We start from the raw sequence: 12328 nt of genomic DNA, 5'->3' as shown, positions 1-12328 counted from the left end.
GGTAATCTGATCGAGTTTGGGGTTTTTTTTTAAAGTAAAAACAAGGAGAAACCAGAAATGGGGGGGGGGGTGTCAAATGGAGGTCTGAGGCAAGCAGGCTGGGAGTTTCCCTAAAAGGGATTGGCCAAGAGGAAGAAGGATTGCCGAAGTTTCCCAACTACCTTTTCTCTTTTTTTCCCTCCCTCCAAAAAAGAAGCCAAGAGGGAGGGAGGAAAAATGCCGCTGCAGGAATCAATGAAAGAGGCAAGAAGAAGAGCCAGGTGCAAGGCGCCCTGCAGGGGACATCATGATGGGAGTCCAGGAGCTCAGCGCTGAATCAGCTGCCAGGCTTGGGAGGGTCTCCCGCGAGTGGCAGGCAGTGGTGGAAGGCTGTTGATCTTCCTCCCTCCCTCTGTTCTGGACATGGCTCTGGGTGGGGATCGGGTGACCGGCAGGTCCCCTCAGCCCCATGCCGGCCTACCTTCCTCCCTGCCTTCCCTATCTCCTCCTCCAACCGAGTCTTTACCTCTCAATATCTCTGACTTGGCTTCCTCCCAGGAGGACCACGAGGATGGTGGGTGGGGACTCCCTGAGCCTCTCCCTTCCTGGGCCACGTGGGCGCTGTGGCTCCGGAGTCTGGGGCATCGTGGCAACCCAGTCTCTGAGAAAGAGCAGCCTTTGGGCAGGAGGAAGCGGTACCTGGTTCCTATGCAGCATGCAAAAACGTGTGGCAGGCCATTGTTGGGTGCGCCAGTGTGCACCCGCGCACCTTAGGGGGAACTGTGGCGTAAGGTCCTGCTTGGGCAGTGTGGTTGAACTAGATGACCTACAGATGACCTGTATTATTTTTAGTGCTTTGGGGGATTTTAAGGGACAAAAATGATGCTTTATAGTCTGCTGATGCTTAAAGGATGCAATTTGTCCCAGAAGTGCTTTTATTCAAGAGGCAACTGGACTTTCTGTTTTTTTCCTTTGGAAAAAAGCACCTTGGGGGCAATCATGACTGGGATGACTCTCCACAGAGATCTATTCTTTACACCCCTAAAAGATGGTTCTTTGACTTCCACTAAGGATGGATTCCTCCTGATTTGGACCGATGTGCCTGAACCAGTAGCAACCAGATCAGTCGGTGCTGGTCCATGGGCATCACCATCTTTTTTAAAAAATGTTTAATTTTTTTTTTTAATGTAAAAAAAAATTTTCAAAAAGTTTTCCTTCTGAGCATACGCAGAATTCCAGCATTGTGCATGCTGTCACCATTTTTTTTCAGCTTTCTTTTTTAAATTTTTCATTACTGTGCATGCATGTCGGAGAATTTTTTGTTACTGTGCATGCCCACTAGATGTGTCCATGCAGTGTGGGAGGGAGCGAACCGGCAGCGAGGTAGGTTGGACCCCACCCATGGACCCCACCCTTGTTTAAAGGTTTGCCTTGATGTTCCTCACAAAATGCTCTCTACATGGGGCTGCCTTTGAAGACTGTTTGGAGACTACAAATTGTGCAAAATGCAGCCACGCGAACTATAGTGGGACTACCAAGATCTGCCCACATTTCAACATCACTCTGTGAGCTGCACTGGTTGCCAATTGGTCTCCAGGCCCAATTCAAAGTGCAGGTGATAACCTATAAAGCTCTACATGGCCTAGGACCAAATTATCTTTGGGACTGTCTCCTGCCTCATGTATCCCAGCGGCTGGTTAGGTCCCACAGAGTCGGACTTCTCCAGGTCCTGTTGGCCAACAGGCTGGATTATCCATTATTAAACTATCAGTGTGCCGATAGGCCTCAATTTAAATAATTCATTTGAACTTAGAACAGTGAAGCACTGAAAAAAGTAACTCGTGAGCATTTTTCACACTTACAACCATTGTACCTTTCCCACCAGGAGCAGATTCCCATTACTGCCGTTACCGGTGTGCTGTGTCACAGCTTCTGTTCTCCTGCATGCGTGCGTGCAAGTTCCAGTGTGGTTTTGCTTCTGTGCATGCGCAGGAAGCAAAATCCTGTGAGGGTGCACGCATGAGAGAGATTTAGGCAATATTCACATAACAACCGTGTTACTATCAGAACAACTGCAGTTGTAACAACCGTGTTACTATCAGAACAACTGCAGTGATTCCCTTAACAACGGTGGCAAGAGAGCTTGCAAACTTACTTGACAATTATCACTTACTAACAAAAGTTTTGGGCTCAATTGTGGTTGTAAGTCGAGGACTGCCTGTATGTCACAGTACAGGTAGACGTTTTGCTGTGGATTGTGCTAAATCTTTGTGTCTTTTCCTTAAAGATTATTTCTAACCAGTTATTCTCTTTCAGGAAATCAACTGCACAAATGTGAAATGAATTGCGTCCTGCTTTCTCAGGCCAAGTAAGCTGTGAATTGTTATTTAAGCAATTTGAGCAAAAAGACTATCTAAACAAAAACGATTCTAGGAGCTGCTAAGGAACTGAGGAAGGTCAGGATGAGTGAAGAATTCAAGATGGGACCATCAAGTTCAGTTCAAAAAGATGAACCTCAGAAGATCTGTGCTGGAAAAAACACAAGAAGGCTCACATACAAAAGCACAACCAGGAAAACATTTGAAACCACAGGGCTTATGTATCTCGCTCCAGAAGAGCAAAAGTTGTGGGAACAAATTCTGGAGGTCCTCTCGCCATACTATTGGGTGGTTAAGGTATCAGGAGCCCCGCAAAACAATCCGCTAGTCATCTATTTTACTGGCTCCTCAGAAGTGGTTTTGAGAGCCAAAGCAGCCATAAACAAATTGCTCATTTTTGTAAGGTTCCAGATTCAAATTAACCAGATGGATTTTCTGAGCTTCAAAGTGGCTGGGTTCTTCCAAATCCAGGACGGACTGCATCTTTTCCTTTGGGAAGGAGAACCTTCTCACATCAGGGCAGATGCCCAGATAAGGCTCGAAATCAGTAGTGGTCTGGACTATGGAAATGCCGTGATTGCTCAGAGAGCATGGAGCCCAGAAAGGTCTCTCTATACAAATTTGGATATTCAATTTTCATGCCCTCCAACAACTGAACTAGCAGCTGCGATGATAAAATTGGCTTTGGAGGCTGCCTCGCGTAAAGGGTTCCAGTCTGTAATCATAACCTACTCAGGCCCTACAATGTCTAAAACTCAATCTGAGGTAATAGTTGTAGCAATGGAAGAGTTTAGGAAAAAACACCTTCTTGGTCCCTTGAAAACCGTTCATGTAATCTTTGAATATGGATTTGCCACATTCTACAACGAATGTCAGAAGCACTGGTCACCTGGAAAGGATGACTCAGAGAAGTTAAGAACTATGCTACTCACACAAAATTCTACTAAGATTGAGATAGTGACCAGTCCTGATATAAAGAAAAAAGTAAGTATCTGGGGGTATTTTTTTAACAACAACAAAAAAATTATGGGCAATCCTTGACTTACAAACTCACTTTTTGGGAAGTGACAACAACACTGAGAAAAATGACTTAGGAAAGAATTCTATTTTGTTCTACGAGGGTAGCCCAGAAAGTAATGCACCACATTTTTTTCTTCAACAATTTTTTTTTTAACACAATGAAACACACACACACAAGAAAGGATGATGTTTCTTCTACACTCCCTATTTTTCCATGTAATCTCCATCCCATTTTATGGCCTTCCTCCAGCGAGACAGAAGGGTGTTTATGCCCTGTTGGCACCACTCTTGCAGTACCTTCTGTTCGTCTGTTCTGTTCTTCTAATGGCCTCCCCCTCTGTGCCCAGCGACTAACCGTACTTCTGTCAACTGCAGATTCTCCATAAACTGTACACAAACTTTTGTGAATGTTCCCAACAGTTTCCTTCTCCAAAGTGAGAAATTCAATGACACGCTGCTTGTAATGTATACCATTTACAGGCGCCATTTCAAAACACTACTGCAGCTACGTTATCTGTCTGAAGAAATGCAAAATTTACCCACGTACTCCTGACATTTCAAATAATGGATATCTAAAGTTTTGCTTTGGTCCATTACTGTAGGCTGAGAAAAAAAATGTGGTGCATTACTTTCTGGGCGACCCTTGTATTCTGATCTACTTTTAGATTCATATATCAAAATAGAGGTATAAATATATGTATGGGTATAGGTATTAATATATTTTTTATTTATTTATTTATTTTTATTTTTTATTTATTTATTCTTTGACCAATATACAACACATATGGAAGAGAATAGACATTAAGTAATATATATAAAGATAGAAAGTAAAAAAGAAGAGAATATATATGATATAAGAGATACGGAGAGAATATATTATATATATATATATATATATATATATATATATATATAGATAGATAGATAGATAGATAGATAGATAGATAAGGAGAGAATATATATGATATATGAGAAAAAGAAAGGCAATTGGACAGGGGACGATAGGCACATCAGTGCACTTATATACACCCCTTACTGGCCTCTTAGGAACCTGGAGAGGTCAATCGTGGAGAGTCTAAGAGAGAAATGTTGGGGGTTGGGAGTTGACACTATTGAGTCCAGTAATGAGTTCCACGCTTCGACAACTCGATTATTAAAGTCATATTTTTTACAGTCAAGTTTGGAGCGGTTAAGATTAAGTTTGAATCTGTTGTGTGCTCTTGTGTTGTTGTGGTAATATAGATCTACCCTACCCTACCCTACCCTACCCCTTCCCTTCCCATCCAGTAGCGGGTTCCTATTGGTACAGATGAGAACAGTGCATTGGTAGCAAAGGTTGCGCTGAATGCACAGCTTCCCTTTTCCTGCGTATGCGCATGTGCATCCCAGCCTGTTTCTTTCTTCTATGCATGTGCTGGAAGCCAAATATTGTGAGGGGATGCACGTACGCGAGATTTTGGTAAAAAAAAATTTGCTTCTATGCGTACACGGCAGCAAAAGAATTGGCCAAAACCTCGTGTGTGCATCCCCTCACAAGAGTTTGTCTCCTGCGCATGCGCAGCAGCAAAAACCGTGTGCATGCAGGAGAAGAGAAGCTGTGTGTGCAGCGCAACCTTCTCCATACACAGAAGCCTCCTGAGTGGGTAGGCGGAGTTTCTCGCGGCCGACGCTACTGGTTTTAAGAACTGGTCCGGACTGGAAACAAGCCACCACTGATGTGAAGCTACAGTCTCCATAATCCTGGGCACCCACTATATTAACCTGATGGAAGAGAATGCGCTTTGGGGGAGGAGTTGCAGTGGGCAAGAGAAGACCAAGCTTTCCTTTGTGTCCTAAACCAAGGAGCAGATGTGGTTAATTAGGCAGTCAGGTGGTAGGGAAAGCAAGTAGGATGCTTGGCTGCATAGCTAGAGGTATAACAAGCAGGAAGAGGGAGATTATGATCCCGCTGTATAGAGCGCTGGTGAGACCACATTTGGAGTACTGTGTTCAGTTCTGAAGACCTCACCTACAAAAAGATATTGACAAAATTGAACGGATCCAAAGACGGGCTACAAGAATGGTGGAAGGTCTTAAGCATAAAACTTATCAGGAAAGACTTAATGAATTCAATCTGTATAGTCTGGAGGACAGAAGGGAAAGGGGGGACATGATCGAAACATTTAAATATATTAAAGGGTTAAATAAGGTCGGGAGATAAATGTTTTTAATAGGAAAGTGAACACAAGGACAAGGGGGCACAATCTGAGGTTAGTTGGGGGAAAGATTAGAAGTAATGTGAGAAAATATTATTTTACTGAAAGAGTAGTAGATGCTTGAAACAAACTTCCAGCCGACGTGGTTGGTAAATCCACAGTCACTGAATTTAAACATGCCTGGGATAAACATATATCCATCCTAAGGTAAAATACAGGAAATAGTATAAGGGCAGACTAGATGGACCATGAGGTTTTTGCCGTCAATCTTCTATGTTTCTATTAAATTAGCATGTCAGCTCATGACATGCAAGCGAAAGCATAAAACATCCATGATAAATCAGAAATAGGGCTCCTGGTCATTTGTTTTTAAAGAAGAACAGATACAGCCTTTTCTCTTTGTGCACCATTTTACCTTGAATATCTGATTGAGTTTACTCCTTTTTTCTTTGTGAACAGGCAGATGTGGTGGTTGTGCCCCTGCTTGTGGATCCTCATGGGCTGGACCTGGGATCAGGAATCCATGCCATCAGCCAGAAGGCTCTGAAGACTGTCCCCCAATGCTTGGACTTATATCCTGAGAATATTCTGCCTGTGCCAGGTTCAGCCTTTCCAGAGTTTGACTGCAGAATGATATACCTAGCAAGGCTCGATGATGATTTGCAGTGGAAGCCTAAAAAAGCCCTTAAGGTAAATAGTACAAAAGCTATTATCTTGATGCCCAATATCTGTCTTTGTGTGTTTTCCTTCCTTCCTTCCTTCCTTCCTTCCTTTTCTTTTCCTTCCTATCCACATCCCTATCTTCCTATCTTCTTTTATTCCTTTGTTCCTTCGTACCTTCATCCTTCATTCCTTTATTTCTTTCTTCCATCTATCCCTCCATCCATCCATCCGTCCATCCACCATCCCTCCCTCCCTCCCTCTGATATTATAAAGACATTTCTGTTTTCTTTCTGATCTCTGATAGTGAGATTTTTACTTTTCACTTTTCTTCTGATGTTCTTCTTGAAAATGCCTATTCAAACTTTCCAGATCCGGGCAGGTCTTCTATGCCTGTCCTCTACTTTTCATTCTACTGATAAATTATTTATAGCTCAGGGTTGAACTGTGAGGTTCTTAACTGCTCTCTAAATTTGGGTGATATTTTTTGCAGACATTTCATTGTTACCAACTTGGTAATATTGTCAATGCCATTTCTGATGATTTTTGGTGCTAGCACTGATGATGTTAGCTAGTTTGGGTAATGAAATGTCTGCAGGAAATGCACCAAGCCCAAAGATCGCCAGTAGTGATGGGTGAACCGAACCCGCACAATTCGGGTCTGTACCGAATTGTGCGGTGTTCGGTATGCCGAACACGAACACGAAATTTTTTTAAACTTCGGGCAAAGTTCGGGGTCGTGTTCGGCGTTCGGAGCTTGACATCACTGGCAGGTTGCTAAGGACGCCAAGGTGATCACTTCCTGGATTCCATGGAATCCAGGAAGTGATCACCTTAGCGTCCTTAGCAACCTGCCGGTGACGTCAAAGCTCCGCCCCCGGAATCTCTTGATGGGAGGGATTCCCCAGCTCCTTCAAAGGGAGGTCTTCACATAAAAATAAACATTGTTATTTTTACATGAAAGGATGCCGCAGCAGCGCTGCAAGCAAAGGGCGGTCCTTTCACGTAAAAATAAACATGTTTATTTTTACGTGAAAGGACTGCCCTTTGCTTGCAGCGCCGCTGCGGCGTCCTTTCACGTAAAAATAAACATTGTTTATTTTTACATGAAGACCTCCCTTTGAAGGAGCTGGGGAATCCCTCCCACCAAGAGATTCTAGGGGCGGAGCCTTGACGTCACCGGCAGGTTGCTAAAGACTTCAAGGTAATCGCTTCCTGGATTCGATGGAATCCAGGAAGTGATCACCTTGGCGTCCTTAGCAACCTGCTGGTATACGTGACGTCAAAGCTCCGCTCCCGGAATCTCTTGGTGGAATTCGAGTTTGGGTTCGGTTTAATTTTGTGTAAAGTTTGCCCAAACTTGCCGAACCTCAACACCGTTGGGTTCGCCCATCACTAATCGCCAGGGATATCACTTTTTATTTTGTATTGTTTATTACAAGAGATTTTCCTCCTATGTTGTCACATGTAACCATTTTCCTGTACTGTCCCCACTATAACATTTACTAGTTAGTTTGAAAGGAAGGAACTAATTCAGTTGTAACCATCCTTTGAGCATCCTGATTTCTGTCTGCAATTAACTGTTTGTAGATGTCTGCATTGTGTACTGTACTATGTGTGTTGTGTACAGTTCAGTGAACTGTATTGGAACTAATCCAGTTGAAGCCATCCTTTGGTTTTGCCAATTTATTTATTTATTGGATTTCTATGCCACCCCTCTCCAAGGTCTCTGGGTGGCTCACAACATATAATACACAGTATACAAAATCTTGAATCCAATTAATTAATTAGGAAACTAATTGCCACCCCTCCCAAAAGCATAAAAAACAATCATTCCATTCACTCAACATTCTCTCAACACATTCATTGGCCAGGGGGCAAAGATCTAATGGTCCCAGGCCTGGCAGCATAAATGAGTCTTCAGACTCTTACGGAAGGTGAGGAGGGTGGGGGCAGTACGAATCTCCGGGGGGAGCTGATTCCAGAGGGCTGGGCCCCCCACAGAGAAGACTCTCACCCTAGGTCCTGTCAAATGACGTTGTCTAGTTAACAGAACCTGGATTCATGTGGCAGAAGGCGGTTTTGGAGGTAGTCTGGTCCCATACCATAGGTCCAGATAAATAGATTTTTAAATTAATGTCTAAAAGTAAAGAGATGAGGTTGTAATGTTGTTGTAGTGTGCTAAAAAGAGTCAGAATCAATGTCTTTCTTTCCCCCCTTGTACATTAGGTTTTCTTCCCCCTTTTTTCCTTCCCTTAATTTTTTCTTTTTCTTTTTCTTTCTATTTTATACATTGATAAACAATAAAAGTTTTAAATACAGAGAAATTATCCTTTGGACATTCTAATTAACTGCATGTAGATATATGTATTGTGTACTTGGATGAGTCAGGATTTTGAAGTCCATTTTCGGTAGAGTAAACTAACACTCCATTGGCCCATTAAAAGTCATTTGGATGCCATTAATTATCCACAGGTGAATCAACAAAATATCTGCATGTTGTTCTTTTCTATGAGTTAGAAAAACATGCCAAGCACATTGTTATATTTTTTGCATGTTTAATATTATTTGAAATACAAAGAAACACAGATCTCCCTTGTCTTACAACCATTGGTTTAGTGGCCCAAAGTTATAACAGCACTGAAAAAAGTGACTTATAATTGGTCCTCCCACTTACCAACATCAGAACATCCCCATGATTACTTGATCAAAAGTTGAGTGCTTGGCAACTGTTGTGTATTTGCAAGGGTTGCAACATCCCAGCATCATCGGATTGCCATTTGCAACCTTCCAAGCTGCCTTCTGATGAGTAAAGTCAATGGAGGAAACTGGATTTGCTTAATGATGGCATTGATTTACTTAGCAATTGTGAGCAAAATCCTTGGCCTAGTTCTTTGAGTAGAGTGGAGTGTGGAGTAGAATGGAATGGAGGAGAGGAGAATAGAAAACAGAGAACAGAATAAAATAGAATAGAATACAGAGTTGAAAGGACCTTGGAGGTCTTCTAGTCCAACCACCTCCCTTAGCAGGAGACCCTACCCTCCCTTCAGACAGATGGTTATCCAACATTTTGTTAAAAACTTTCACTGTTGGAGCATTCACAACTTCTGGAGGCAAGCTGTTCCACTGATTAATTGTTCTAACCAGAGGTGGGTTCTAACTTACCTCGCTTCTGGTTTACTTCCTCCCACGCCACATGGCTGTGCCATGTAGCCATGGGTGCGCATGTGCAGTGCTGAGAATACCCCCCCCCCCCAAAAGCAAGCTGAAAACAAAATGGCGACACATGCTCAGTGCTGGAAAATTTAAAAGAAATATTTTTTTACAAGCCGAAAACAATATGGTAATGCATGTGTAGTGCCAAAAGTCAGCTTCTGCACATGTGCAAAACAAAAGGAAAAAAAGAGAGAGAGAGAGTAAAAATAATTATAATTCAAAAACCCAGGTGGTGGTAACCATGGACCAGGACTGATAGAACTGGTTCCATGACGTCATCGTCGCATCCCCAGTGGGTTACTACTAGTTCAGTTGAACTGGTCCAAACCTGGTAGAACTCACATCTTGTTCTAATGGTCAGGAAATTTCCCCTAAATTCTAGTTGTTGTTGTTGTTGTTGTTATTATTATTATTATTATTATTATTATTATTATTATTATTAATTAGATTTGTATGCCGCCCCTCTCCGTAGACTCTCCTTTATTAGTTTCCACCCATTGCTTCTTGTCTCATCTTCTAGTGCAGGGATGGCGAACCTATGGCATGGGTGCCACATGTGGCATGTGGAGCCCTATCTGCTGGCACGCGAGCTGTTGCCACTAGCTCAGCTCCAATGTGCATGTGTGTGCTGGCCAGCTGATTTTTGGCTCACACAGAGGCTCCGGGAGGGCATTTTTGGATTCCAGAGAGCCTCCGGGCAGATGGAGGAGGGTATTTTTGACCCTCCCCTGGCTTCAGTGAAACATTTGTAGCCTGGGGAGGACAAAACACGAGCCTACTGGGCCCACCAGAAGTTGGGAAACAGGCTGTTTCTGGACTCCAGAGTGCCTCTGGGGGGAGTCGAAAACTGTTTTAGCCATCCCCAAGTATTGAATTATGGGTGTGGGCACTCGTGCCCGCGCAATAGCGCACACACACACTCTTTCGGCACCCAAGGGGAAAAAAAGGTTCGCCATAACTGTTGTAGTGCTTTGGAGAATAGATTGACCTCCCGCTCTTCTTTGTGGCAAACCCTGAGATACTGGAATATTGCAATCCTGCCTCCCCCCGTCCTTCTTTTCCTGAAACTAAATATATCCAATTCCAGAAATCTTTCTTTATCTGTTGTAGCCTCCAGTCCCCTAATCATTTTTGCTGCCTCATCCTAATCGTTTTATGCATGTTGCTTTTCCAGAAGGCTATTCGGAACATGATCCACAGCTGTCTCAGCACCTTGTATGGGTCCTTCCTGGAATCCATTGTATTTCCCATCCTCCTGCCAGAAGGTGGAAGCGAAGCTGCGATGCAGGAATGGCTCCTTTTCTTCATGGAAGAAATTAATCAGTTCTTGAAAAACTTTCCCAATACTTGGATACAGCTGGTGCAAATCAGGTCCTTTCCAGGATGGGTTCTGCCATGTCCGGTAACCATCATTTCAAGTTTCAGATATGCAGGGAAAATTTCATCATTTCAAGTTTCAGATATGCAGGGAAAATTTTTTACAGGGTCTCAAACTTTGATTTTGGGTCTCACAGACCCGAACAGAACAGCTTAAAACAGGGTTAATTTCTGGGTATCAGTCACTCTGTATTGAGAGAAGGGTAGCATATAAGTTTTATAAATAATTCCATTTTTAAATAGATGAGAAATGTGCCAGCTCTAGAATATCTTTATTTTTCATTTAACGTGTCCAACTGAAATGTCCTTTTGTTTTTATAGATAGAAGATTCTCTTTCTTTTCCTGCAGGTAAGACTCTATAATTCTTACCGCTGTAACAATGAGACACAACACAGATGTCTGGAAATGTGTTTTTTCTTACTCCATACGTGTATTAACTTGACTTATGTGGCTTGTACAGCTGTGCTGTGCAAGCCCAGTTTCAACTGTGCTACATGATAGTTATCATTATTTACTAAGGAAATAATAAGCATTGGGCAAAGCTATTCTTTAGTTCTCCAACTTTCAAAAAATGTGATTTACAACTAAAATAGTTCATACAATAAACAAGTCAAATAATTAGTAATAAGAACATTAAAAAATGTAATAAACCAAACAAGAATTAACCAATCAAATCCACAATTAAATTTAAATAGTATGCACAATCTGATTAACCTGATTGTTATCTCAACTCATTTTATGGATTTAGAATATATACTGAGCCATGAATATACTGAACAGGCTGGGTTGCCCAATACGATAACCACCTAAAATAGCCAAGTTTAAAATTAATCAAATTAGTATGGTGCCATATTAATATATTTATTGTTGTTTGTTTGTTTGTTTGTTTTTATTTATTTATTTGATTTGATTTGATTTGTATGCCGCCCCTCTCCGCAGACTCGGGGCAGCTAACAACAGTAACAAAACAGTATAATCCAATACTAAAAACAGTTAAAACCCATTATATAAAAACCAATCATACATACAGACATACCATGCATAAAATTTTAAAAGCCTAGGGGGAAAGTGGGTTTTAAGCAGCTTACGAAAGGCAAGGAGGGTGGGGGCAATTCTAATCTCTGGGGGGAGTTGGTTCCAGAGGGCCCGGGCCGCCACAGAGAAGGCTCTTCCCCTGGGTCTCGCCAAGCGACATTGTTTGGTTGTGTTCCTTTGTTTATTTTATTATTCTATTATGTTTCCTCTATTCTATTTACACTCCCTTCATTTTTCTTCCTTACTATAATCCGGCCTATGATAGTCCCATGGGGAGATAGGTGGGATTGATAAATAGAAAATTAACTAAACAGTATCTGTGGAGATTCTCAGTCAACCAGGTCATGGTTGCCCCGAAGGTGCTTTATCAAAAGCAATTGGACTTTTTGGTTTTTCTTTGAGCTGAAGAAGCTTCTTGGATGAGAAGTGAAACATCTTCAAAGAAAAACCACATAGTCCAGCTGCCT

General features: G+C 42.2%; 1 protein-coding gene across 1 annotated transcript in view; it reads left to right on the top strand.

Annotated features, from left to right (window-relative positions):
* The window catches only part of LOC139152928 (uncharacterized), a 45414-nt gene that overhangs the window by 13202 nt on the left and 19884 nt on the right, over positions 1-12328 (top strand). Inside the window, exons 2-5 of the mRNA XM_070726362.1 lie at positions 2296-3341; positions 6032-6262; positions 10623-10850; positions 11147-11174. Of these exons, the coding sequence (XP_070582463.1) occupies positions 2442-3341; positions 6032-6262; positions 10623-10850; positions 11147-11174 (1387 nt within the window). The 5' untranslated portion in view covers positions 2296-2441. The remainder of the gene's footprint in view (positions 1-2295; positions 3342-6031; positions 6263-10622; positions 10851-11146; positions 11175-12328) is intronic.

Source organism: Erythrolamprus reginae, chromosome Z (assembly GCF_031021105.1).
Source record: "Erythrolamprus reginae isolate rEryReg1 chromosome Z, rEryReg1.hap1, whole genome shotgun sequence".
NCBI classification, from domain to species: Eukaryota; Metazoa; Chordata; class Lepidosauria; order Squamata; family Dipsadidae; genus Erythrolamprus; species Erythrolamprus reginae.
This window is presented reverse-complemented; position numbering and strand designations above follow the sequence as displayed.